Genomic DNA, 25,670 nt, shown 5'->3' with positions numbered 1-25,670 from the left:
TTCTTCCATGACATCAGGGGTATAAAATATGCAGCAAACGCCATTACATCAGCCTTTCTTGCCGTGCGGTGCCTGAAACAGAAACAGTTCACAAGTGCCGGTCGGCCGACTCCTGCAATTTTCATTTTCGAGTTTCAGAACCGAAGTCTTCAACTAAAGCTAAGTACCCCGTTGGGGAAACTTTTTCTTGCTCCTTTCCGATGTCAGTAAAAGTTAATAATTGCATTACTTGTGGAAAGCAAATACCTCACAAAGATTTTCATTCGTACTGTATTCCTTGCCTAGGCCCTGACCACGACGTACCTTGCTGTCGGTTTTGTGCTTTATTTAATCAGCGCACTATTTGGCTTCGGTATATTTTCGCTTCTAGATAATTCGGTTCTTGATTTAATTATCCAGAAATGTCGTCGGTTAGCCATCCGACTACCGGGATTCCGAAAAAAATGCAAAGATAAAGACAGATACAGGCCGCTGAGGTCCAAAGCTGCCAACGACGCTTCTCCTAAGCCAGTCGCCAGTTCGCCGGTACTCAGTGAGGTGCTTTTGCAGCCCCTGATACATTGTATTTTTTTATAGATTCATAGATTCTTACTAAGCTAGCTTGTTTAAAAGCTTAAATTATCTTTTGATATCCTAATGAGACTCAAACTTGTTTTGTGTGGCAGACACCTAACACCTTTTAGGCCAGGCTCCCAGCCCACTGCTTCTGACTCGCAGGCCTCTACTGAGACCCATTCGGAGTCCAGTATGCCGCAAGATACTTCAGCTGTGGAATCTGCAGATGTCTCTACCTTGGATGGGTCCAGAGCTGCTGTGCAGGCACCGGCTTCTGAGGGTGTATTCAGGCCTACGGACTTGCATATTAAACCAACGCCTCCTTCTTCATTTACGCCAAAATCTCGAACCATGCCTAAGAAACTGATGCCCAGGCCGCATGCTCAGGCCTCCATGCCTAAAAAACAAATGATAAGAATGGCTGAAGATCTTATAACTCTAATCGGGGGAAGCCAACCTCCCCCTTCTAAGAGACTCAGGACTGAAGTTGTTTATGAATCTTCTGAACAGGATTTGTTTTTTTTTTTTCTGATTCTTCTGATGATCTGGATTTGCCCTTATCTACTTATGAGGATTCTGATGCAGAGGACTCTATTCCCCTCCGAGGATTTTTCATTTGGTGAGACCTTACATACTCTAAGGGAGCATTTCACTGAGAAAGCCAGGATTTTTCTGATTAAAAAAAAGAGGCTTAGGGATTTCTTACTCCTGCCTCAGCGTAGGCCTTTAGCTATATCTCTTGTACTAGACATCGTTGATGATGCCTTTTCAGAATCTAGTTTGGCTCCTGATTCTTTGCCTGCTGCTCCCAGAAAACCTGACAGATATTACATGGTTCCTGATTCTCACAAGTTCCTTTTTAAAAATCGTGTTGCGGATCCAGAGACTATTTCACAGGGACCCAAGGGCATTAAGGCTTTTACTGCTAAAAATCCTACGCCCTCTGATAGAGACTCCAAGGTGCTGGATAGATGGGGTAAGAAAGTTTACACTTCTGCAACCTTGGCTATTAGGGCTTTAAACTGCCAGTTTCATATGTTAAAGTATCAACAACATGTTATTGGATTGCTTAAACAGAAAATGATGTTAATTCTTGACTGTGCTGAAAATAAAAAATTACAGGATATAATACATTCTGCTGAACAGGTTGGAAAACGTACTTTGCAATGTGGATTTAATTCATTAGAGGCCTCTTGCAGGGCTGCTGTTACTGGGTCTGTGCACAGAAGGCATGCTTGGCTTAAGGAGCAAGGTTTGCCTGATAATGTTAAAGCTAAATTGTTGCATGCTGCCTTAAATCAGGACCTCCTGTTTGGCAACAAAGCTGAGGAAGTTCTTAAAAAGATGGAAGATAAAGCTAAATCTATGCAAACTGTTAAAGTTCAGACTCCTAGATTTAGTAGGCACTGGCCCTCAAAAAATTGGTCCTTTCCAGCCCCTCCCAGGTCTTCGCAAGCCAAAACCAGACACAGCAGAAACCCCACGTTTCAGTCCCAAGGGACACAAAAGACTAGGCAGTGGGTGGTTTCCACACCCAAACCTGGGAGTAGTAAGACTCTCCCTATGGAAAACTGTCTAAATGACTTGCTTTTAAAATTACCAAGCACTTCCCAACTGAATGCTCCTTTAGGCAGAAAGACTGGTCTGCAGGCCAAAAACTGGGAACTCATTACCCAGGAGAAATGGATTTTAAATATAGTGTCCCAAGGATACAGATTTCATTTCCACTCATTACCAACACCAAGCGGGTGGCCAGATCTACCCCCAAGTCAGTGGGCTGATGCCCAAAATCAAGTACTCTCTCTCTTAAACATGGGGGCTATTCAGTTGGTACCAGAAGAGGAAAAGGGACAAGGTTTCTATTTGAGACTTTTTCTGGTACCCAGAAAAGGCAATACATGGCGTCCTGTCCTGGACCTTTCTATTCTAAACACCTTTCTGGTGATTCCAAAATTCAAAATACTGGCTCTTCACCAGCTGCTTCCTATGCTAGGCAAGGATGCATGGTTGGCAACACTAGACTTAAAAGAAGCATACCTGCACATCCCTATCAGGGAGTCTTGCAGAAGATACCTATGCTTCAAAGCAGGCTACATGCACTATCAGTTCTCTGCACTGCCCTTTGGCTTATCTACTGCGCCCAGGGTATTCACAAAGTGCCTAGCTCCAGTCATTGCATTTTGCAGGCAAAAAAATATTGAAATATACCCATACCTGAACGATTGTCTAATTCAGGCAGAAAGCAAGGACATTCTTTTGAATCATCTGGCCTTTGTTCAAAGGGTACTGACTTGTCTGAGATTCACCATAAACGAAAATAAATCCCACCTGGTACCCTGTCAACAAATTATATTCCTGGGAGCAAGCTTGAATACAACTTCCCAGATGACTTTCCTCACGTCAGAGAAATGGATTAATTTGACAACTTACTTCAAACAAGTGGCCACAAAAACCCAGCTATCTGCAAGGCAAATACTGCAAGCCTTTGGGTTCATGGTCTCCTGCATTCTTCTAATTCCATATGCAAGGCTGCATATGAGGAAACTACAGTGGTATCTCAAAAGCCTATGGTGTCAACATTCACAAGTTCTAGAAGCAAGGATTCCTATCATACCTTGCCTATGCCTAGAGTTCATTTGGTGGGCAGAGGCCTGCCACCAAAACAGAGGACTACCATTCACATTATCCCGCTGCGCAAATCTTAACAGACGCATCAAACTATGCATGGGGGCTCACCTGGCAAGGAAGTGCATTCAGGGCAAATGGAACCCAAGTCAAATGCACCTGCACATAAATCAAAAGAAATGTTAGCTGTATAGAATGCTCTGACAGCCTTCAAGGACCACATTCTTATAGGACAACTAATGGTAAAGACGGACAACACCACTGTCATGTGGTACATATACAAGCAGGGGGGTACACATTCTTATTCCCTCTGCAGACTAGCCATGGCATTGTGGAACACAGCCTTGAGCTACCAAGTGAATCTACAAGCTCAATTCCTGCCAGGAAAACTAAATACAGTTTATGCCTTTCGTCCTCTGCCTCTGTTCTCCAAGGTACTACTAAAGATCAAACAGGACAAGCCAAGGATGATTTTAATTGCACCAGACTGGCCTCATCAACACTGGTACCCACTCTTGCGCAGTGTGTCACGCTTGGCTCCATGGCACCTGCCTCAGACTCCTTCCCTGTTGTCTCAGCAGGAGAACCAGATTCTGCACCCTGAATTGCAAACCCTGAACCTAGCAGCCTGGCTAATTACCTAATCTTTCCTTTACCATCCCTCAGTAAATCAGTGATGGATATCATTTTAGAGGCAATCAGGCCTAGTACTAGAAAATCTTATGCTGCAAAATGGAAAAGATTCTGTGCCAGGAACCAATCTCAAGGAATGAACGCAGCAGTACCCAATTTACCTCAGGTTCTGCAATACTTGACTGAGATGCTTCATAAGGGCTTGTCTTTTTCCTCCATCAAAATTCATGCCTCAGCCATTTCAGCTCATTGTGGCACAGAGCCTCCCCTCTTCTCTCACCCACTGCTCAAGCAGTTCCTCAGAGGGGCCAGACATATAAGGCCACCCAGGAGAGCTCCAACTCCAGCCTGGGATCTTAACTTTGTCTTGGAGCAACTCACTCTTCCTCCTTTCGAGCCAGCTGCTACTGCAGATTTAACATTTCTTTCCTGGAAAACAGCTTTCCTTTTAGCAATCACTTCTGTAAGAAGGGTATCTGAATTACAGGCCCTTATGGCAGTGGAACCTTTCATCATCTTTCATACGGACAGGGTGTCCCTCAGAACCAATCCCTCCTTCATGCCCAAGGTGGTATTCAGTGTGGCTCATAATCAGTCCATTCATTTGCCTACCTTCTTTCCTAACCCACAGAACAAAGGGGAACGAATACTGCACTCTTTAGATGTGCACAGACAGCTTAGATTCTACTTGGACAGAACAACTGCTGGTGGCATTTGCTGCAGGGACAGAGGGGAAAGTGATTTCAAAACAAACAATTTCAAAATGGATAGGCCACTGCATTCATTTCTGCTATAAGCACCATGGAAAACCTATTCCACAGGGCATCAGACCCCATTCAGTCAGGGCTGCATCTACCTCTACAGCCTTTCTCAGGGGTATACCTACTAGGGACATCCTAGAAGCTGCTACCTTGAGTTCTGTACATACTTTCACCAAGCATCATCATTTGCCAATTTTCTCTAAATCCAGAGCTGGTTTTTGCCACTGCAGTCTTGCAGGGCCTTATAGCTGGTCCTAATTTTATTTAAATTCCTCCTCCCAACCTTAGCTTTGGGAATCTACCCAAATGTAATGACTGCAACAGTGAAACACAAAGAACATCGTACAGTTGTGTACAGTTACCATAAATGTAGATGTCCGAGTGTATTCACTGTTGCAGTCCTGGTTACCCTCCCTCCAGCCCCCTTTCTTCTTTTGGCTGTACCTCTACTCTCACTTACTATGCTCTAAAAGCTTTTTGGTGTATTTGCTTTTTTGTTGGCGGTATATCCTTGTATTTATAGATTTGATTGCTTCCCATTAGGGGGGCACCTGACATCTGGGGCAAGAAAAATTGATGTAGTGGCATCGGCTGCATGTTTTAGTCCCCTGACAACTTGATGTCATGAAAGAAGGGACAGCAACCGACGCAGGACCCAAGACTTTGTTAATCAGGCTGACTGATGTAATGACTGCAACAGTGAATAGACTCGAACATCTACATTTATGGAAAGTGTACACAACTGTACTGTCTGCCATGACCTGGTTTAGGGAAGAGAAGGGAAAAAAGGCAAAGATGGTATGGGCAACTTATCCTTTTGTACCTAGCATCAGTTGGACATCTTCGGTGTGAAGAGGAGATCAGACCACTTGCAGATGTCTAAACCTCTTGAAGTATGTCCTCTTGCACTGATGTACACCTGTGGCTAATTCATATGTTTTTGAATTCTTTTGCAGCTGTAAAGTATCTACTACTGTGTTCAGACACAGCTGTAGTTTAGTGTAGTAGGCAAAATAATAATAAATATAAATTTATTTGACCCTTTCTTTATCAGTGAACTGTTCCGCTGAAACTTGCAAAGTTATTTCAGTGTTGTGCAACATCTCAGGACACTGTGTTAAGTGTGTGAGTGTTGGGGGGTAGGTTGCAGGGGTTGCCCTGCCCCCTTAATGAGACTGTTGGGTGGGTGTCACACACTTCACCCAGAGCAGGCATCTGTTTCTCTCTCTCTCTTTTTTTTCAAAATTTGACAGAAAGATCTGTCAGCAAAACAAATCTTGTTGAAATGCACCATACCCCTAAATAATAGTAAACTGTTACCACTTATTTCAAAACAGAAATTACTTGTAATCTCTGTGAAAGCAGGCTGCAATGAAAACTTTAAGAAAACTGTCTTCCTGTGATGTGACTGTAGTGTGTTTAGCTTTAATAGTTAATGCATTCAAGCAAGTGTCTGTCTTCATAGTAAACTTAAAATGTGGTTACTGTCTTTCTCTTCTCAATGCTTTTGACAAGTGAAATTTGCCAAGTTTTGTCAATGCCAGTAAATGTAGCACACATGTATGTACTGCCTAGCAGGTTTTTTCTTTTCATCATCTACTCAAAAGCAACTCAGTTAACAGTAACACTTGCAAAGACTGCGTGTTCTTGGTACAGTTTAACACTTTCTTGAAGGCTGAACTAGAACTTCTTAAATACCAGGATGTAGACAAACTTGTCACTCTGGGAGGCAATATATTGCTTAACAAAAATGTGTGCCATAGGACTTTTCCCCCACCCTGAAGTCCCAGTGGAGAGAAAGGACTATGTCCAAGCATTTATCTTAAATCAGTAAATAAGTATAGTGTTGGAGACAAAAAGGAAATTATCTTAAATCAGTAAATAAGTATAGTGTTGGAGGCAAAAAGGAAATAAGTATGTTATACTTTGAGTAGAAAAACAGATACACTGAAAACACTTTTTTGTGGATTTGTAATCCTTTAAATGCTAATTCTGTTTTGTTTGCATGTTGTCATTTACTTACCAAACTCTATTTCCTGTTTTCTACAGGCAATTCTTCTGGACCTTTGCAATTTAGTCAGTCAAAAGGAGGCTCTGTTATACAGAAGGAAGACCTGAGAACTGTTGTCCGAACAGTCACTTTTCAAGCAAAGCAAGGTGCTAATAGCTAAATAGTATGTAGTTAAGATTTTGAGTGAAGTTTAACTATAGCCCTGTAAACTACATTTAAAATGGTTTCTTGGAATATATATAGAAGGGCCAGACAGAAAAGTTTGTTTTTAATTTGTAAAGTCACATCCAAGTTGGTCTGTATTGCACTGAAGGTTAATTCAAGAGGACTTGATGTGCAGTAGAGGTACTGCTAATGTAGGACACTGTGTAATATTTGTGAAAGATATAGAACTTGGAAAATTTTATCTGGACCACTATTTGAGCTAAGCTTGAAAATAATTGTATCTTGGCTACCGTCTAATTGGTACTGCTATGGAACAGCATTTGAAACTGTTACATGAGACTAGTGCTAAACAAAAGATTATCATTTGGTTGGCAATGCTGGAATCTTTAGAACTGTAGCTGTCTGTGGCTGTTTCCATGTGGAGGAGGAAAAGAAATAATGTAACATTGACGTGGAAGGGTTTTGTATGTGTGATTGAAGGTGTAGGAGCTGGTTTGCTGTCTCTGTCCTAAGATGGTGAACATACCCTGAAAAATGTAAGTTGTTTGAGAAAGTGTTTCCATGGTGTACCTATGTTTTTCAAATCTTGCCACATTCCTGTAGTATTATGAGAGAGTGAGTGAGAGAATTGAGAATATTTTCTTTTGGGGGGGTACAATGAGTTGGCAAATTTTAAAAATTCCTACAAAGTACTTTGTCAAAAATGCTGAGGAAGCACAACTAGTTGTGACTTTGAGCTGAGTTACCAGATCCGAATTTCTTGGACATAGTAGGTTCTTGGTTTAATGCTACTTGCTGCCAAAAAAAAAGCTGCTACTGGAAAGTGGAAATCAAAATCCAAACCAGTTGCAATTGAAGTATTGAATGTTCTAAAGGAAATAAAAGATCTGGAGTTGAGATTGTTATAAAAGGGAAGGAGCAAATTGCATAAAATAAAAATAAATGGAATTTGTAGGAGCAGTATATGCAAAATAATATTCTGGAAGAGGAGTGAGGTTTAATGGAAGGCAGTAATTTAGCAATTTATATAATTTTGAAGTGAATGTAAATTGTTATTGCATGTATACTGCATCAAAATAAGTGAAAAATATGATGTTCATCGTGTTACCCTGCTGCAGTCATCACACTTCAGTTATCCTGTCGTCAGGCGGTCCCGCAGTCAGCTGGAATTCCAAAGTCTTGGTCCGGCATCAGTTGCTGTCGCTTCTTCTCTGACGTCAGTGCGCCAGGGGTATATATAATGCAACCGACGCCATTTTCTTCAGTCTTTTTTGCCGCGCAGTGCCCGAAGCAGAAGCAGTTCGCAAGTGCCGGTCGGCCGACTACTGATATTTTCGAATTCGAATTTCAGACCGAAGTCTTCTATAAAGCTAAGTACCCCGTTGGGGAAACTTTTCTTGCCTCAGACCGATGTCAGAAAAAGTTAACAATTGTATTTCTTGTGGGAAGCAAATACCTCATAAGGATTTTCATTCTTATTGCATACCTTGCCTAGGCCCAGACCACAACATCACTGGTTGCTGTTTTTGTGCTAGGTTTAATAAGCGTACTATTAAAAGACGCTTTGATTTCGCAAGACACTACTTCGGTAGGAAATTTAACTACACCATACCGTCGGAGCAACCGACTACCGGCGTGCACAAAAAACACAAGGATAAGGAAAGACAGCCCAGGACTAAGCCAGATTCCGAGGCCTCGGCTGGTCCGGTCTCCGGTCCTCAGTGAGGCTCCGACGCAGCCCCTGACTACCGCAGATCTGGAACCCGAGACCGCTTCGGAAATTTTGGCAGAATGTACCAGGCCAACGCAGCCATTTAGTACAGGCCCTACCGACGACATTGCTGAAAAAGATGTCGGTGCTGCAGAAACGCCATCGGTTTCTGAAGGCGTTTTCAGACAGACGACGCTCACCATTAAAACGTATTCTAAGACGAAGACTCCTATTAAATCTAAAAAGATTGCACTTCAGTCCCCTGTTCAAGGCCCCGTGCCCAAGAAACAGATGCTCAAAATGGCTGAAGATTTGATCTCTTTAATCAGGGGTTCCCAGCCCCCTCCTGACGAAAGGCCTAGACAAGAGGAAGATTATGCATCCTCTGAACAAGTCCAGTAAATAGAGGTAGATACTCCAAGACAATCGAAGCCAACCAGGAACTTAATGCAAGAAGTAAATCAATGTATCCTTTATTGCTGAAAAACAGTAACGCTTCTTCAGACTTCAATAAAAACAACAATACTAACACTGTTTTTATATACAGGAGTAGCCAATCAAACATATGTATTCAAGAGATCCAATAGAAACAACAGGAATAGTCATATGAAGAGCATTTGTTAATTAATTCATGTATCACATGGCTTAAGGAATAAATATACATAGATTCCTTATAAAGACTCAGTGAAACATACTTGGCATATGAGTATTATAAATTTAAAATCAATAAAAGACCCAATATATATACTCATAAAAGTTCATAAAAAGAAATGCAAAAAATTCCTCAATAGATACTATATAAACAGTGTACATTTTAAAAATGTATATATTTTAAAATAGAACAGAAAAGCAACAATAGAAGGGGGGGAGGGGAAAAGGAAGGGGGGGAAATGCATAAAGGGAAAATCAGTAATAAATAATACTAGCTAAAAGTACAATTAAAACATTTATATTATAATTAATATATATATATATATGTGTATTAACGTCTATAAGGCCTATCTGCTAGGAAAGGTCTCAGAGACAATTTATCATTGAGCCCATGTCCTTTATCCGCTCTGAGCTTAATGATCCATTTTATCTCTTCTTGCTCTGTTTTATTACTGATATTACCTAATCTTTCAGTTATCTGTTGACGTCCTATAACCATGAAATTAAAAGTATGTGTAGATCCATTCTGCAGCACATGTCTGGCCAAAGCATTGACCTCATTCTCTCTATGTATCGCATAAATGTGTTCTCTAATTCTCTCTCTCAGAGTTCTATTTGTTTTGCCAACATAGAAACTCTGGCATTTTTTACACACCGCTAGATATATAACATTCCTAGACTTACAATCTGCATAGTCATTGAATTCATATCTAATGTTATTGTCAGGGTGTATAAACACATTGGAATTCATAATAAAATTACATTGATTGCAACTCCTACAAGCATAAGTACCCTTTCTTTGCGAATTAATCTTATTGATCCTCTTATTTTCATAACACAAATGGCGTTTAAGAGATTTAGTATTCTTATAGCTAATAGCAGGTCTATCACCCACTAACCCCTTGATATTATCATCTAATAACAAAATGTTCCAGTTCTTATTTATTATATTTACAATAGAACTGTTAGTGTTAGTGTAGGGAATCAATAACCTCTTTCTCCTATCTCTAGATCTAAATGAATGCTTATATGCTTTATTGCAATTCTTAATAACAGATGGTACAGTACGCTCATTTCTTGTGTGTTGTATAACTAATAAATCCTTGTTTAAATACCCTCTATCTATAAATTCATGGTGCAAAGTACCAATTGCTTGTGATAAAACATCATCCTCACTTATAATGCGTGAAAAACGTGTCAATTGATTCTTCACTATATTCTTGTGGATATGTGGTGGGTGCTTACTGGTCCTATGCAAAATAGCATTGCGTCTACAGGGTTTCCTATATATATCAGATGTTAAATAACCTTTATATAGCCGTAGTGTAACATCTAAAAAATCTATTTGAGTGGGTGAGGTTATACCAGTAAAACCCAGGAAGGTGGTAGTGCCATTGATGTATGTCATAAAATCATTAAGGGTTTCAGTGTCTCCTTCCCAAATGAAAAAGATGTCATCTACAAAACGTCTATAGTATGTTATACATTTCGAAAAACTCATATGTTCTAATATGTAGGTGACCTCCCAATATGCCATCACAAGGTTGGCATATGAGTTGGCGCAAGATGTTCCCATCGCCACACCTTTAATTTGCAAAAAATAATCATCTTTAAAGAGAAATACATTATTGTTCAGGACAATGTCCAGTAACATAGTAACTTTTATGACATCAGAATTATTCATCAAAAACAACCTCAAATAATCTAATCCTATATCATTTGGTATACAAGTAAAAAGGGAGGCCACATCTAAAGTTACAAGTGTAGCAGGTTGTATGCTACCAATATTACCATTGTGAGCTGACAAAGTCTCAAGAAGTTGCTGGGTATCTCGCAAAACAGAGCCAGAAGAATCTACAATAGGTCTAAGTGTTTTCTCTAAGAAAATAGAGATAGTTTCAGTTAATCACCCACGTCCTGACACTATGGGTCTAAGTGGGGGGTTGGTTATGGTCTTATGCATCTTTGGCAGACCTCTAATAACAGGTACAACTGGATCTTCAATCAAAAAGTACTTATACAAATTTTCATCAATAACTCCACACATGAGCATATCATACAGATCAGCATGCACTGAACTGATTAGCTTATTCAAACTTGCTTTATCTAATTTTTTATATGTAGATTCATCAGATAACATTGCATTCATAGTATCATTATAGAAAATACTATCTAATAACACTATAGCGCCACCTTTATCCGCTGGTCTTATTGTAATACTATCATTACGCTGTAACTCAAACAAAGCTTCTCTCTCTCCTTTAGATAAATTATAAAAACTAGGTCTCTTTTCATTACTATCAAAATATGTCAATAAATCATTAGTACAGGCCTTCTCAAAAGTTTCTAACAAAGGATGCATATTTGGAACGAACACAGAGGGTTTCCTAAATACATTAAATTCAGCATTATCTTCAGTGTCATTATTGAAAAGCATCCCTAATGCTACATTCCTAGTGAAACATTTAATGTCTACTATAAATTCACTAACATCCACATCCTGCGAAGGGATGAAGGATAAACCTTTATTTAGTAACTTACTTTCAAATTCTGTCAGCATGTGTTTAGATAGGTTTACCACTAAGTCCGTGTTATTGGTCTCAGGGTCTTCCTCTGAAACTCTAGAGGTCCTCCTGAATTCTCTCTCTTCCTTGACGACTGGTGTGGACTCCATGACTGTCTCTGCTCCAATCGAAAAGGGAGCGGAAAAACAAGATTAGAATCTTCATTAGAACGTATGCCTGTATCTGTCCCTATAGCTGTAGTAATCTTCCACTTGTTGAATCTGTAGCATTATCTAAGTGTTCAGTTGTAATGTGTGGCTGCGCGCACAAGGGTGAGCCAAACTTTCAACAGGTGCAAGCTAGGCTGGCCAGGAGGTGAAAAAGCAAACTTCAATAGGTGCAGCAGCTCTAAAATTAAAAGTAGTAGAATTGGCACTGACCGAGTCTTCGGCGCTAGCAGGAAGAGCTGGCGCTATACAGGAAGTGGAGGGAGCAGCTGAATCAGCACTCACAGACAAGGTTGTCTCAACAGTCCCTTTCCATTTCAAAGTAGCAGATAGGCCTTATAGACGTTAATACACATATATATATATATTAATTATAGTATAAATGTTTTAATTGTACTTTTAGCTAGTATTATTTATTATTGATTTTCCCTTTATGCATCCCCCCCACCTTCTATTGTTGCTTTTCTGTTCTATTTTAAAATATATACATTTTTAAAATGTACACTGTTTATATAGTATCTGTTGAGGAATTTTTTGCATTTCTTTTTATGAACTTTTATGAGTATATATATTGGGTCTTTTATTGATTTTAAATTTATAATACTCATATGCCAAGTATTTTTCACTGAGTCTTTATAAGGAATCTATGTATATTTATTCCTTAAGCCATGTGATACATGAATTAATTAACAAATGCTCTTCATATGACTATTCCTGTTGTTTCTATTGGATCTCTTGAATACATATGTTTGATTGGCTACTCCTGTATATAAAAACAGTGTCAGTATTGTTGTTTTTATTGAAGTCTGAAGAAGCGTTCTGAGCAACGCGAAAGCGCTTACTGTTTTTCAGCAATAAAGGATACATTGATTTACTTCTTGCATTAAGTTCCTGGTTGGCTTCGATTGTCTTGGAGTATCTACCTCTATTTACTGGACTTTGCTACTTCATTTTTTGAGGTGGTACCTTACCCTGTTGGTGTTTTTCTTATCTATATCCTCTGAACAAGTGTCCATTTCTTCAGACTCCTCTGAGGGCCAAGATTATTCCTTCTCCCCTTATGAAGATTCTGATGCTGAGGATTCCATTCCCTCAGCTTCTCCTCCTGAAGACTACTCCTTTGGGGAAACTTTACACACTATGAGGGAACATTTTTACTGGGAAGGTCAGGACTACTCTGACTCGAAGAAAAGGCTCAGAGAGTTTCTTTTACTCCCCCAACACAGACCACTTGCCATCCCACCAGTTCTAGACATTGTGGATGATGTTTACTTAAAATCCTGTTTTAACCCAGATTCTCTACCTCCTGCTCCGGCTAAGCCTGACAGATATATATTTCAGTCCCCAACCACCCATATTAACCTGCATGCATTTACACAAATCATATCCACCCCTACCAGGATAGGTAAACCCAACCAAAAAGAAAGTATACTCGACTGGATACTCATAAACAGTCACCCCCAACTGTTCACCTCTGGTACCCTTCTTAATGGCCTAAGCGATCACCTTCTCACATATGTAATTAAGCAGAAAACCATTAATTCCCAACAACCCTTACTCAGAAAGGTTAGAAACAATAAAAACTTTGACCATGCCAAATTCCAACAAGAACTAAACTCATGTAATTGGTCTATTCTAAAACACCTCCCCTTAGATGAAGCAGTAACATACTTTAACAACAAATTCCTTGAGATCCTTGATTTGCATGCACCTGTTCGTTCAAAGAGAACCAAGGCAAATACTGCACCATGGCTTTCTATAGAGTCTAAACTCAAAATTACCCTTAGAAACAAAGCATGGGCTTTATGGCGTTCTTCTAAAGACCCTCAAGATCACATTAAATACAGGCAATCCAGGAACGAAACCAAAAAATCAATTTTACAAGACAAAAAACAATACTACTGTAATTTACAGACAGTAAATCAAAATAACCCTCAGAAGTTTTGGGCAGGTTTAAATAATCTACTACATCCTGGACAAACTTCAACACCAATCCCTGCTACTACTATTGATAAAACTCCTGAAGATGTTTCTGATAGTTTTAACCAGTTCTTTACTTAGACAGTTCAAGCCCTAGCTAGCCAACTGTCTCCTAGCTCCACTGGTCTTGAAAGTAGCACCCCTAGAAACCTACTTGCGTTCAGCTTCCAACCAGTCGCCACTTCACTTATATGTACCTTGATCAAAAAATTAAAACCCACTACACTTTCTGCTGATCAACTCCCTGCCGAGTACCTACAACAATCAGCTGATGCTATTGCTTACCCCGTCTCAATACTAATCAATCGAACCATAGTAGAAGCTAAAATTCCCACCATATGGAAAATATCCTATGTAATCCTACTTCACAAAGGAGGCAGCTCTACTGAATTCTCCAATTATAGGCCAATAGCTAGACTCTCTCCACTTGCAAAGATTATGGAAAAATGTATTCATAGACAACTTATACACCACCTAATCCAAAATCGCCTTATGGCAGACACTCAGCATGGCTTCCATCCTCATCACAACACTACTTCAGCCCTCCTAGCCTTTACTAACACCATAAACCATAATCGCAACAATAATTATATATCCTCAGCCCTCTTTTTGGATCTTTCCAAGGCATTCGATATGGTTGATCACCAACTTTTAATCCACACCCTGCAAGCATTCTGTCTAGATACTGGAGCCCTCCAATGGTTTCAATCCTACCTGAATGGTCGACAGCAGGATGTCCTCTGGCACAACAAACTCTCTAACCTTCTACCTAACACCCTTGGAGTACCACAAGGCTCTATACTAGGGCCCTTGCTGTTCTCCATCTTCATTAACGACCTTTATACTGTCATCCCAAAAGTCAGCTGTATCCAATATGCTGATGACTCTACTCTGATTTGCTCAGCCACATCTCCAGTAGAGTTATGGTCAGCTACCCAGACCACCTTTAATACAATAGAAAACTGGCTTTCTGAACATCGTCTGATCCTAAATCCCAAAAAAACTAAAATGCTGTTATTTTCACCAACACGTATATCTACTGCTTTCACCTTTACCATAAAATCAAATGATGGCACAATAATGTCCCCTGACCCATCTACAAAACTATTAGGTGCATCATAGACAATAATCTAAAATTTGACCTACATGTTAACCAAACTTTAAAAACCATCAATAAAAAACTAGGGTCACTTTACAGAATAAAAGCCTTCCTAACTCCACCAGCTAAAATTGCCATAGCTCGCTCTCACCTTCTTTCAACCCTTCTGTATGCATCCCCTCTACTCTCGAATTTAAACAAGACTCCTTAACAAACTCTCAATTTTCTACAACCACATTGCCAGGTTTGCCACTGGGCTGCCTTTTAGGACACATCATTGCATCAGTCTAAATCAGTTTGGTTGGCTTGAACTACCCAGCCTAATCCAGTATAACCAACTGATTATGGCCTATAAAATCCTCTATAATCCGGACAATACTCCTGCACTTAAAAATATTATCACCCCCTATAACAATCCTAGACCGCTTCGATCCTCTAACAAACTACTAATTCAGACTAGCAAAATTAATAACACAGCCGATGATTCTCTCTTTGCAAACTCTGTAAGTAGATCCTGGAACTCTCTTCCAGCTGATATTACCTTACTTTCCACCTTAGGTCAATTTAAAACTAGACTCAAACATTTGTCACTTAACTGGCTATGTCAATGTATCAAGCCTGTCTAACTCTCTCTAGAATGTGTAAAAACCTGTTAACCAGTTTACTGTGTAATTTAATTTAATCCTGACTTGTGCTCAGGATTAACTGTAACCTGTGGAACTTGTTTAACTTGCTTACTTATGTAATCTCTGTAAATAGTCTGTTTGTAATATGTAATGCTGGTATTATGTAATGCTGTATCTGCTTACCCTTGGAGCTTTTCTCCCCGGGCCTCCGCTGAAAATGGACATGCATCCAGTCAGACTATCCCGGTCAACAAATGTAAAATAAAAATAAATAAATAAATAGAGTGCCTGATTCCCACAAATTTCTTTACAAAAGCCCTGTTGCTGACCCAGAGACAATCTCCCAGGGTCCCAAGGGGGCTAAGGCTTCTATGGCTAAAAATCCTGTACCTTCTGAGAGGGATTCCAGAGCACTAGACAGGTGGGGGAAAAAGGTTTACACCTCAGCCACTCTAGCTATGAGGGCACTAAATTGCCAATTTCACATGCTTAAGTATCAGCAATTTCTAATCTCTCAGTTAAAGCAAAGAATGACCACTCTCCTTCAACAATCTGAATTGAAAGAAATGCAGGATCTGTTGCATGCCACTGAACAGGTGGGCAAATATGTGTTTTTTTTTTTTTTACAATGTGGGTTTGATTCTTTGGAGGCCTCCTGCAGAGCAGCTGTCACTGGGTCTATTATACGTAGGCATGCTTGGTTAAAGGAACAAACTCTACCTGATCATGTTAAAGCAAAACTTCTAGATGCTCCCTTACAACAGGATGTTCTTTTTGGAGTTAAAGCAGAAGATGTCTTAAAGAAAATGGAGGATAAGGCAAAATCTATGCAGACAGTCAAAGATTTCCTACAGGTACAGCCCCCTTGCTTCAGCAGAAACTGGCCAACAAAAAATTGGTCCTTTCCAGCTACTGACAGACCACAGAGGGGTAAATACAGATGCCCAAGGGGCAGAGGACAACCACAAGCCCAGTACAAACCTCGCCAATGGGGCACTACAACACAGAAGGGAGGAGAAGACCGGTCCCAATCTACCAGAAGGCAGACTCAATGACTTGCACCTCATCTGGCCAAGCAACACTCTCTTGGCAGCCACACACTTTTTTCAGACAACTGGCACATTGTCACAAAGGACAAATGGGTCCTAGACATAATTTTACGAGGATACAGATTCCATTTTCACACCTTGCCAAACCTGTCACAAAATCAATGGGCAGAGGCACAAAAACAAATTAGCCATTCAGCTGGTACCTACTCGAGAGCAAGGTCAAGGATTTTACTCAAGACTCTTTCTAGTGCCCAGAAAGGACAATGTCTGGAGACCAATTCTGGACCTTTCAATTCTAAACACTTACTTACAAGTACCCAAATTCAAGATGCTAACACTACAGCAGCTTCTTCCCATGTTGGGCAAGGAAGCATGGCTAGTAACGTTGGACCTCAAGGAGGCATACCTGCATGTCCCTATCAGACAAAGTTGCAGAAGATACCTCCGTTTCATTGCAGGTTCAACCCATTACCAATTCTCTGCACTGCCCTGTGGCTTATCTACTGCGCCCAGAGTCTTCACAAAATGCCTGGCACCAGTAATTGCATACTGCATACAAAGAGGAATTCAAATATACCCGTACCTGGACGACTGCCTCATCCAAGCAGAAAGCAAGGGCATTCTCTTACATCATATGGCTTTTGTGAAACTTCTACTAAATTGCCTGGGGTACACAGTAAACGAAAAGAAGTCAAAACTAGTACCCTCACAAAACATGACATTCCTGGGTGCCAGCTTGAATACAATGGCCCAGAAGGCTTATCTGACGCCAGACAAACAACTACAACTGACTCAATATTTCAAAACAATGGCAACAAAGGCCCAATTAACTGCAAGAAAAATTCTGCAGGCCTTGGGCTTCATGGCTTCTTGCATACTACTAATACCATTTGCAAAGCTGCATATGAGGAAATTACAGTGGTACCTAAAAAGCGTATGGTCTCAACACAGCCACAGCTTGGACACAATGGTATCTCTCATTCCATGCCTACAACAGGAGTTTCTGTGGTGGTCACAGGCATGTCACCTCAACAAGGGTCAGCCTTTCACCTTGCCCCCAGCCAGGCAAACTATCACAACAGATGCATCAGATTACGCCTGGGGGGCTCACATGGCAGGACAGTGCGTTCAAGGCTTATGGACTGCAGATCAAAGGAATCTGCACATCAATCAAAAAGAGATGCTAGCTGTACAGAAAGCTGTGACAGCCTTCAAGGATCTATTACATCCAGGACAACTTACAGTAAAGATGGACAACACCACAGTAATGTGGTACATAAACAAGAGGGTACTCACTCCTACCCTCTGTGCAGGCAAGCAATGACCTTATGGAACACAGCTCTGGCTTACCAAGTTCAGTTACAAGCTCAATTCCTGCCAGGACAGAAGAATACATTGGCAGACGACCTCAGCAGAAACATCATGGATCCCCACGAGTGGAAACTAGATCCACAAGTATTTACAAGGATAACTCAAAAATGGGGCCTTCCAGACATAGTTTTGAGGGCTGGCAAACAGGTCTATCAACTAACAAAATTTTGTACAAGGGCACTTCACCCTCAAGCTTGGAAAGTGGACGCACTCTCTTTCAGTTGGAAAAACCTGACAGTATATGCCTTCCCTCCATTGCCTCTCCTCACAAAGGTACTTCTGAAAGTCAAAAAGGAGAGACCACGACTGATTCTCATAGCCCCAGACTGGCCACGCCAGCACTGGTACCCGCTGTTGAGGAATATGGCCCACGGCCCACCATGGATATTACCACAAATTTCCCATTTACTCACACAACAAAACAATCAGATTCTTTGCAGCCAGCTCATAACCTTAAATCTCGCTGCATGGCAAATCAACTAAGCATCCAGCCAGCTCCTCTTTCCCAAGCAGTTATGGATGTTATTCTGGAAGCTAGGAGGCCAAGCACCAGGAAGGCTTATTCGGACAAATGGAAAAGGTTTTGTGCCTGGAACCAAGCTAAAGGCCAAGACACAATTCAGCCTCACATGCCTCACATTCTACAGTATTTAACTGGGATGTTGCACAAAGGACTTTCTTTCTCCTCCATTAAAATCCATGCTTCAGCTATTTCAGCCCACTACAACACGGATCCACCCTTATTTTCGCATCCACTTCTAAGGCAGTTCCTCAGAGGGGCAAAAAACATTAGACCACCCAGGAGAGCACCTACACCAACATGGGACCTCAATTTTGTTCTGGAAAAACTAACGCTACCTCCCTTTGAACCAGCTTTCTCTGCAGATCTTCAGTTCCTATCATGGAAGACTGCCCTGCTGCTAGCAATAACTTCAGCTAGAAGAGTCTCAGAGCTACAGGCACTAATGGCAGTGTGAAACCTTTCCTCATTTTTCATCAAGACAGAGTTTCTCTACGAACTAATCCTTCCTTTATGCCTAAGGTGGTTTCCAGTGTGGCTTTAAATCAAACCATCCACTTACCCACCTTCTTCCCAAATCCACAGAACAAAGGTGAGACTCCTGCATTCCTTGGACATTCACAGGCAACTTCGTTACTACTTGGACAAAACTAAGGCTTTCAGAAAATCTGACCAGCTGTTTGTATCCTATGCTACAGCTACTCAAGGGAAGGCTATATCAAAGCAAACCATTTCCAAATGGATAGGTCATTGCATACGTTTTTGCTGTACACATCATGGAAAACCAATTCCTGCTACCATTAGGCCCCACTCTACAAGGGCAACAGCTACTTCTACAGCCTTTCTCAGGGGGGTTCCAACCAAGGAGATTTTGGAAGCTGCAACTTGGAGTTCAGTACACACCTTTACCAAACACTATCACTTACCACTTTACTCTAAGACCAGGGCGGGCTTCGCCACTGTAGTTCTGCAGGGCCTTCTAGCCTCCTCTAACCCTCTATGATACCTCCACCCATCCTTAGCTTTGGGATTAAACCCAAGTGTGATGACTGCAGCAGGGTAACACGATGAACATAGTACAGTTTTGTACCTACCATAAATGTAGATGTTCGAGTGTACACCCTGCTGCAGTCCAGGTTACCCTCCCTCCATCCCCTCTGACCTACTGGCTAAATCTCTTCAATACCTTCTTGATGTATTTGCTTATAGCTGAAGGGATTTTGTGTTTGTGCAAAGTTTACTCAATTTGGTACTAATTACTGACCACCTTTTTGGGGGCACCTGACATATGGGGCAAGAAAAACTGAAGAAAATGGCGTCGGTTGCATTATATATACCCCTGGCGCACTGACGTCAGGGAAGAAGCGACAGCAACTGACGCTGGACCAAGACTTTGGAATTCCAGCCGACTGCGGGACCGCCTGACGACAGGATAACCCAAGTGTGATGACTGCAGCAGGGTGTACACTCGAACATCTACATTTATGGTAGGTACAAAACTGTACTTTTTTTCTATGAATGAATATGTATTATGCCATTTTTTTTTAATTTTATGATTTAATAAATAATTTAGAAGGGGGGAAAAAAAAGCTTGCATCCGTTATGGAATTTCTTCTAAACCAAGAAGTAGTGCTATAAATTTCACTTGTATACTTTCTTACTTATCTGGAATGTGATTTCATGGTAACATGTAGTTTCTTTTTTAAGTTAAAAGAATGTATGTTTACTTAGTGAGGTTTTGCTTTTCGAATGTTGGAGCCATTTTGAGTGGTGATCCTTTGGTATATTCAGTTTGGCAAATGGTAAATTATTGTCCAGACGGAATAGTAAAGTCATTTCTTGTAAGTTCAGGGAACTTTTTTCTGAGGCATTATCTGTATGTTACACTGAATTACTTCAGTCTGTTGTGTGTAAGCTTCTGCTTCTTGAATTACCCACATACTTTGTGCATCTAGCATTCATACTTTGTGTGATTTGGCTATAGGATTGTTGGTTATACTGTAAATTGTCAGTAGTAGGTCACAAGTTTTGTAGTGTTCATGGTTTTCCATTTTAGAAATTCCAACTGGAGAGAAAGTTGCACAGACTTGAAAAATATTTTAAGATGGTCAGGAATTTAGAAGTGACATATGGACTTTTTCACTGTATTACTTCTGTTATGATGGAATGGAAAGAAAAAGTACTTGAACGTGAAGAAGAGGCGATGGTAGAGAAATCATAACAGCTTAAGCCTTGCTCATGTTGTTCTGAAGGCACACCTTTATCATACAGCTTTTGTTATAAGCAGTCAGAAATTAGTCTTAGAAGTACCCAAAACAGAATGACCTACCTAGGTTCAACCAGTCTTTAAAAACACAGTAGCCTCTTCACAGCTACGCAGAAGCAGTCCACGTCTATGCTTAACCTTGTATGCCTGAAAGTTGAAACTCATACAACATTGACAGTATTCTTCAATAGTCTGATGTCTTTTATCACCGACTGAAGTGCCCCTGACACTGTAATTGTCAGTACCTCACACCTGCAAGCCTTTGATTACAGACTTTTCTCTACTTTTGTACTGTGTAGAAGTTTGTATGTTTGCAAGTCTGAGGCCTTTACTACACATACATGTTGGAACCATTGATGCATGCTTCATATATCTTAGGTGCCCATTATGTTGCCCACTGTTGCAGTAATGATAATAGTTGGGACTTTTACTGTGGAATGTTCCATACCTTTTCACCCTTCCCTCTTGAAGGCGGCAGCACATCTGTGGCATAAGAAGGATATCAGTCTGTTACATCTTTAGTTTTTTCTTGCTACAGTATGTGAAAGCTTTTATGTCTTTTTGAGCACTGAATGTTTGCAGCTCGTTTGTTTAGCCTGGAAAGTTAGGGCCTTCACCATGTAGGGACTTTGACCAAGACCTCTGTTCCGCTTAAATGGTTGTAGAGACCCTGCCTTCAGAATGAGGACAGTGTTTTTAATCTTGGCTTCATTCTGAAGAAGTAGTGGAGATTTTCAATCCATCCTGGACTTTAGTTATTATAAATAGCTGGTCACCACTCGGCAGACATGAATAATGCAGAGGACATCTATCAGGGATCTGACATACAGTGGGGGTAGGGTGCATATTGTGAAGCTGTGCAAGCTGATATGCCTGATTATAAATAGCACCTAACATTATTTAAAATTCTGAATGGTGAGTCTCCCAAGATTTTTATCTCTGCTGCCTTAGAATGCCTGGATGGTATTACTGGACACCATGCTTCCTCCCATGTCAGTATCTGTGTTTTGTACAGGATGCTGCTTTGGTTATTTCAGAGTATGCACCCCCTTTTTTATACAGCGTCATGCTTTTCAGCTTTCCCTTTGTACATAGTTGCTTACCAAAATGCTAGCTGTGGTGGAAGAATTATTGTAGTGCAAATATTTTTCTGGACAGTTTCCTCCTGATGGTCATATCGCAGAATAGATCCATAATATCCCTGGATTTGGCATTTTCCATGGTTACATTATCTGGGGAAGGAAGCTTTTCCCTATGCCGGGAGAGTCTTTTCCAAGTCATATCCATAAAATCATCATTGATTTCCTGTCAAAAGTGCAGAATCTGATATTGCAACTTCCAGCACTTAGAAAATCCAACTGTGATACCATTTAAAAAAGGCAATTAGAAAAGTTTCTTTTGAACTCGTAAGGTATTTTGTGAGGATATCCTCTACATGGAGGATGGTGCCTTTAACTCTGTTGCTGTTACTGTATACTAACTCCAGGACTGTTACTTATTGGGTTAGGAAATACTCTGAGATACCACAATCTTAATTGAAATTAGTATATATTCTTCCTAATCACACTTAGCCTCACTCACTGGTCCTCAGAATGTTGGCAAATGTCCATTGTCTTCATAAAGGCATAGCTGGATGCTTGTTACTGTTTCTTGCTCATACATAAAACGACGTCTCAGGGTCATAACACTGACAAAATGGATGAAAATGCAGCCATGTTCAGGCTCGTACTGTCCTGCAAATTGAGTTTAATGGCAACAACAGTATTGATGGTTATAATCACATTCTTAAGTGGTACAGGTGTTAGATTCCAAGATACCGTTCACTGCAGAGTCACCTGGGTACATAGATCTTCTGGTGTCAGACCCTCCCCCCCGCCCAGTTTGACTTTGCGTTGGCAAAACATCTCACCAAACTCATTGTGGGCTTTGTCTTCCCTGTAGCAGAACCTGCCATAGTTTTTGAATTGAATGCTTTGCTAATGAGCTGGGAACCTGTTGTAGATATTCTTTGGGTCAGAAGAAATGACTCTTTCCTCCTAGGAAGTGAGACTGCACATCTGTATACTGGAGTGCTATCCTTTGCAGAAAGGTGATGGTTATTTGTCAGTAGCCTTAAGACAGTGACATCACGTGTACATCCTGGGAGATTAACATGCTGGTGTGGTGCTTATGCTGCGTCTCTAGTCCTCTTCTGGAGTTGAAGATTTGAGAGTACCATCTGATCAGTCTTTCGGGACTGGGACTGGAGTGTAACCTTGCCTTCACTTAGGACAATGTGGTCATTCCAGTGTTCTGCTCAGTTTAGCAGGGCATGGAGAAGCTAATGGCCGAAGATCTGTTTTCACTGGTAGGGAAGACTGCTGTACAGTTCATGTTTTGCTATGATTTCAGGCTTTACCATACTGTCCTGAAAATAAATACCAAAGGTTCTTTTTGTTCACAAGTGGTGGCTAAGAAGGGTGTAGTAGTCTCAGGCCCTCAGGTTACTGAGTGCAGTCTGCTAATTCACTTATTGGCAATGGAGGGGTCCAGCCCAGTTTCGATAATACCTAGTTTCACCTCAGGGCATGGGTCCTGTTTAGATTCCTTGCTACTGTCCAACTTTTCTTTGGGGGATGAGAAGTTAATTCTATCCGTAAGAAAGCTTTTTTTTTCTTTTCAGGTGTATTTTGTTACTTCTGAAGAGAATTCTACATTTCGTCAGCAAGGCATCCTGTACTAAGTCAGTTCACAGGGTATTCTAGAGTATCTCTGGCAACTTGAGTGATTGCATTCTTTATTCCCCTGCTAGGGTTCATGTTTTTGGCATTTCAGTCCCATCATGATCTTATCTGTTGAGTCAGTTATTTAAAGAACTCTGCATCCCTGCCCACTTTAGAATAACACATTTTCCCCTTGGACTTGAATTGAGTAGCTTGTCCACTTGCCCTTCCAACACTCAAGTCTGCTGGTGCCGTGGCTCAGAAATCAATTTCATGGAAGGTGTTTATTCTGGGAGGTCTTGAGGCCATAGTTTGTAGGGTTGTAGTGACCACATTTGGTCTTTCACAGTGTTTGAGTGTCCTTTAGGACTAGCTATATTTCTAACTGAAAACAGTGTTAATGGCTGTGTCAGAATGATCATATTCATCTCCCTGATTTCTTTTCATTGACAAATGGGTAGAGAGAATCCTTCACACCTTGCATGTACACTCCCATATGATGCTTTATCTAATGAGAAGGAAAATAAAGCAGGTGTTCATTTGCTTTGCTTTGTGGATTGAGAAAGGAGTTTACAGTTGCTACAGTGTGTATTGTACCATCAGATGGCTCACCAGCTAGAGAAAGATACAGCCATCAATGGCCACTTCATCGCTGGTGTGGTAAGCTAGCTTTAGAAGCATCTTCCTTGTGAACCCTTGTACTCTGGCCACTTGATTGCTTGATGACATCTTCACTGGGTAGTAGTTCTTGGACTGTGGCCCCAGGAGCTGGGCTTCCTTTGGCATTTTATTCTTAGGGGATTTAACCTTTTCACCATTTCTGTCTCTGGCTTCCCAGTATGATGATTTACACTGATCACCATTTTTCCTAACAGTTAACCTACCGCTAGCATGTAATTTCATATCAGTAGAATTTTAAAGGCGAATTCTGTAGTGGGTGCTTGTCACACTCTCACTTTCTACCTCTGTCTTTGACAACCCCTTCACCTGTTGTTCGGTTGAAGTTACACGTATATACTTATACATGTTTGTATGTTCTTGATAGTAGTTTTGATCGTCTGGTCTTGAAATAATGTGTGGACACTATAAACATTCTATTCTTGTCCTACATTTGATGCAGTGGCTTTCTGTGGCAGATGGCATGTGTTGTCAGGCCCAGAAATCCATGAGGAAAATTTAATTAGTTAATCTACTGCAGATATCTCCAGTGAAGTTCAGAAGTTCAACTGATACTGTAAGTCAGCTTTTTTTTAACAGTTTTCATGAGTGTCCATGTTTAAGCTTAAATATTGCTAGATGTCTTGTCTGAGCTCAAAGTATGCCTGTAAACTTGAATGCTGCCAATGTGACAGTGAAGACACAGTTCCTTCTGTTACTGTATTGTGGTTTAGTAGTTAATTTCTATGGCTAAAATGGGGGGTTACGCATTTTGATGCCATTCCATTGCTGCTTTATTCATCAAAATTTTAGCAGGAGCTTTTACAAAAGTAATTTAAATGTTTACAGTTAATGTATAAAGACTTTACCATGCTCAAAGTTCACAGCAACATTTAAGCTCTGACTTTGTGTTAGTAGAAGCTCTTGTTCCATCGTGATCTTGTACTGGATTAAGCAGGTAATTGGAAAAGGAATGAATACTTGTGAAGTTCAGCACTAACAAAGTTTAATGTACAAAATGAGATTATTCAGTTTTAAAAGCCAAACACTGGGTCCAGAAGAATGCTTGTTGCTTTCTTCTCATTCAGAGAATTTATTTTTTTACCTTACTGTAATTTGGAATCATTCAGAATTTTTTTTTCTGTTGCCATAGCACTTGAAAATAATATTGAGGTTCCTGTAAAGCGTAGTCTTGCTGAAAGATTGGGTAAGAAGATTGATCCCTTGGAGGGTGGAATTGAAGAAGGCCAATTTAAAGGTATTTTGCTAGAATTACAATTGAAATCATCTTTTTTTTTCAGATGGGCAAGTAAAAAGTAATTGAGCAAAACCTGGAGTATCTTAATACTTGAAAGAAATTGCTCTTTGTATTAACAACTGCAGTAGTGTCACTGCTTTCACTACGTCAGGTGATAACACTGTCAGACAAGAACTACTATGTATCAGATACTTGTACTGACTGTATGTGGCTGACGTTATCAAAACCACTAAGATTAGACTTATAACTTACATTTGAGTATTCTTGGATTTGCTGACTGTCATAAACCCCCTTTGATT

At 40.5% G+C, this 25,670-nt stretch overlaps 1 protein-coding gene across 1 annotated transcript in view; it reads left to right on the top strand.

Moving 5' to 3' along the window:
• LOC122805962 (zinc finger CCCH domain-containing protein 11A-like) overlaps positions 1-25,670 on the top strand; it is a 1,052,395-nt gene that overhangs the window by 416,853 nt on the left and 609,872 nt on the right. The window contains exons 11-12 of the mRNA XM_044076203.1: positions 6,624-6,731; positions 25,267-25,371. Coding sequence (XP_043932138.1) covers positions 6,624-6,731; positions 25,267-25,371 — 213 coding nt within the window. The remainder of the gene's footprint in view (positions 1-6,623; positions 6,732-25,266; positions 25,372-25,670) is intronic.

This window comes from Protopterus annectens, chromosome 7.part0 (genome assembly GCF_019279795.1).
Source record: "Protopterus annectens isolate FY-2018-M chromosome 7.part0, PAN1.0, whole genome shotgun sequence".
Classification (NCBI taxonomy): Eukaryota; Metazoa; Chordata; order Ceratodontiformes; family Protopteridae; genus Protopterus; species Protopterus annectens.
Note: the sequence above shows the minus strand (reverse complement) of the source record. Positions and strands in the feature narration are given on the sequence as shown.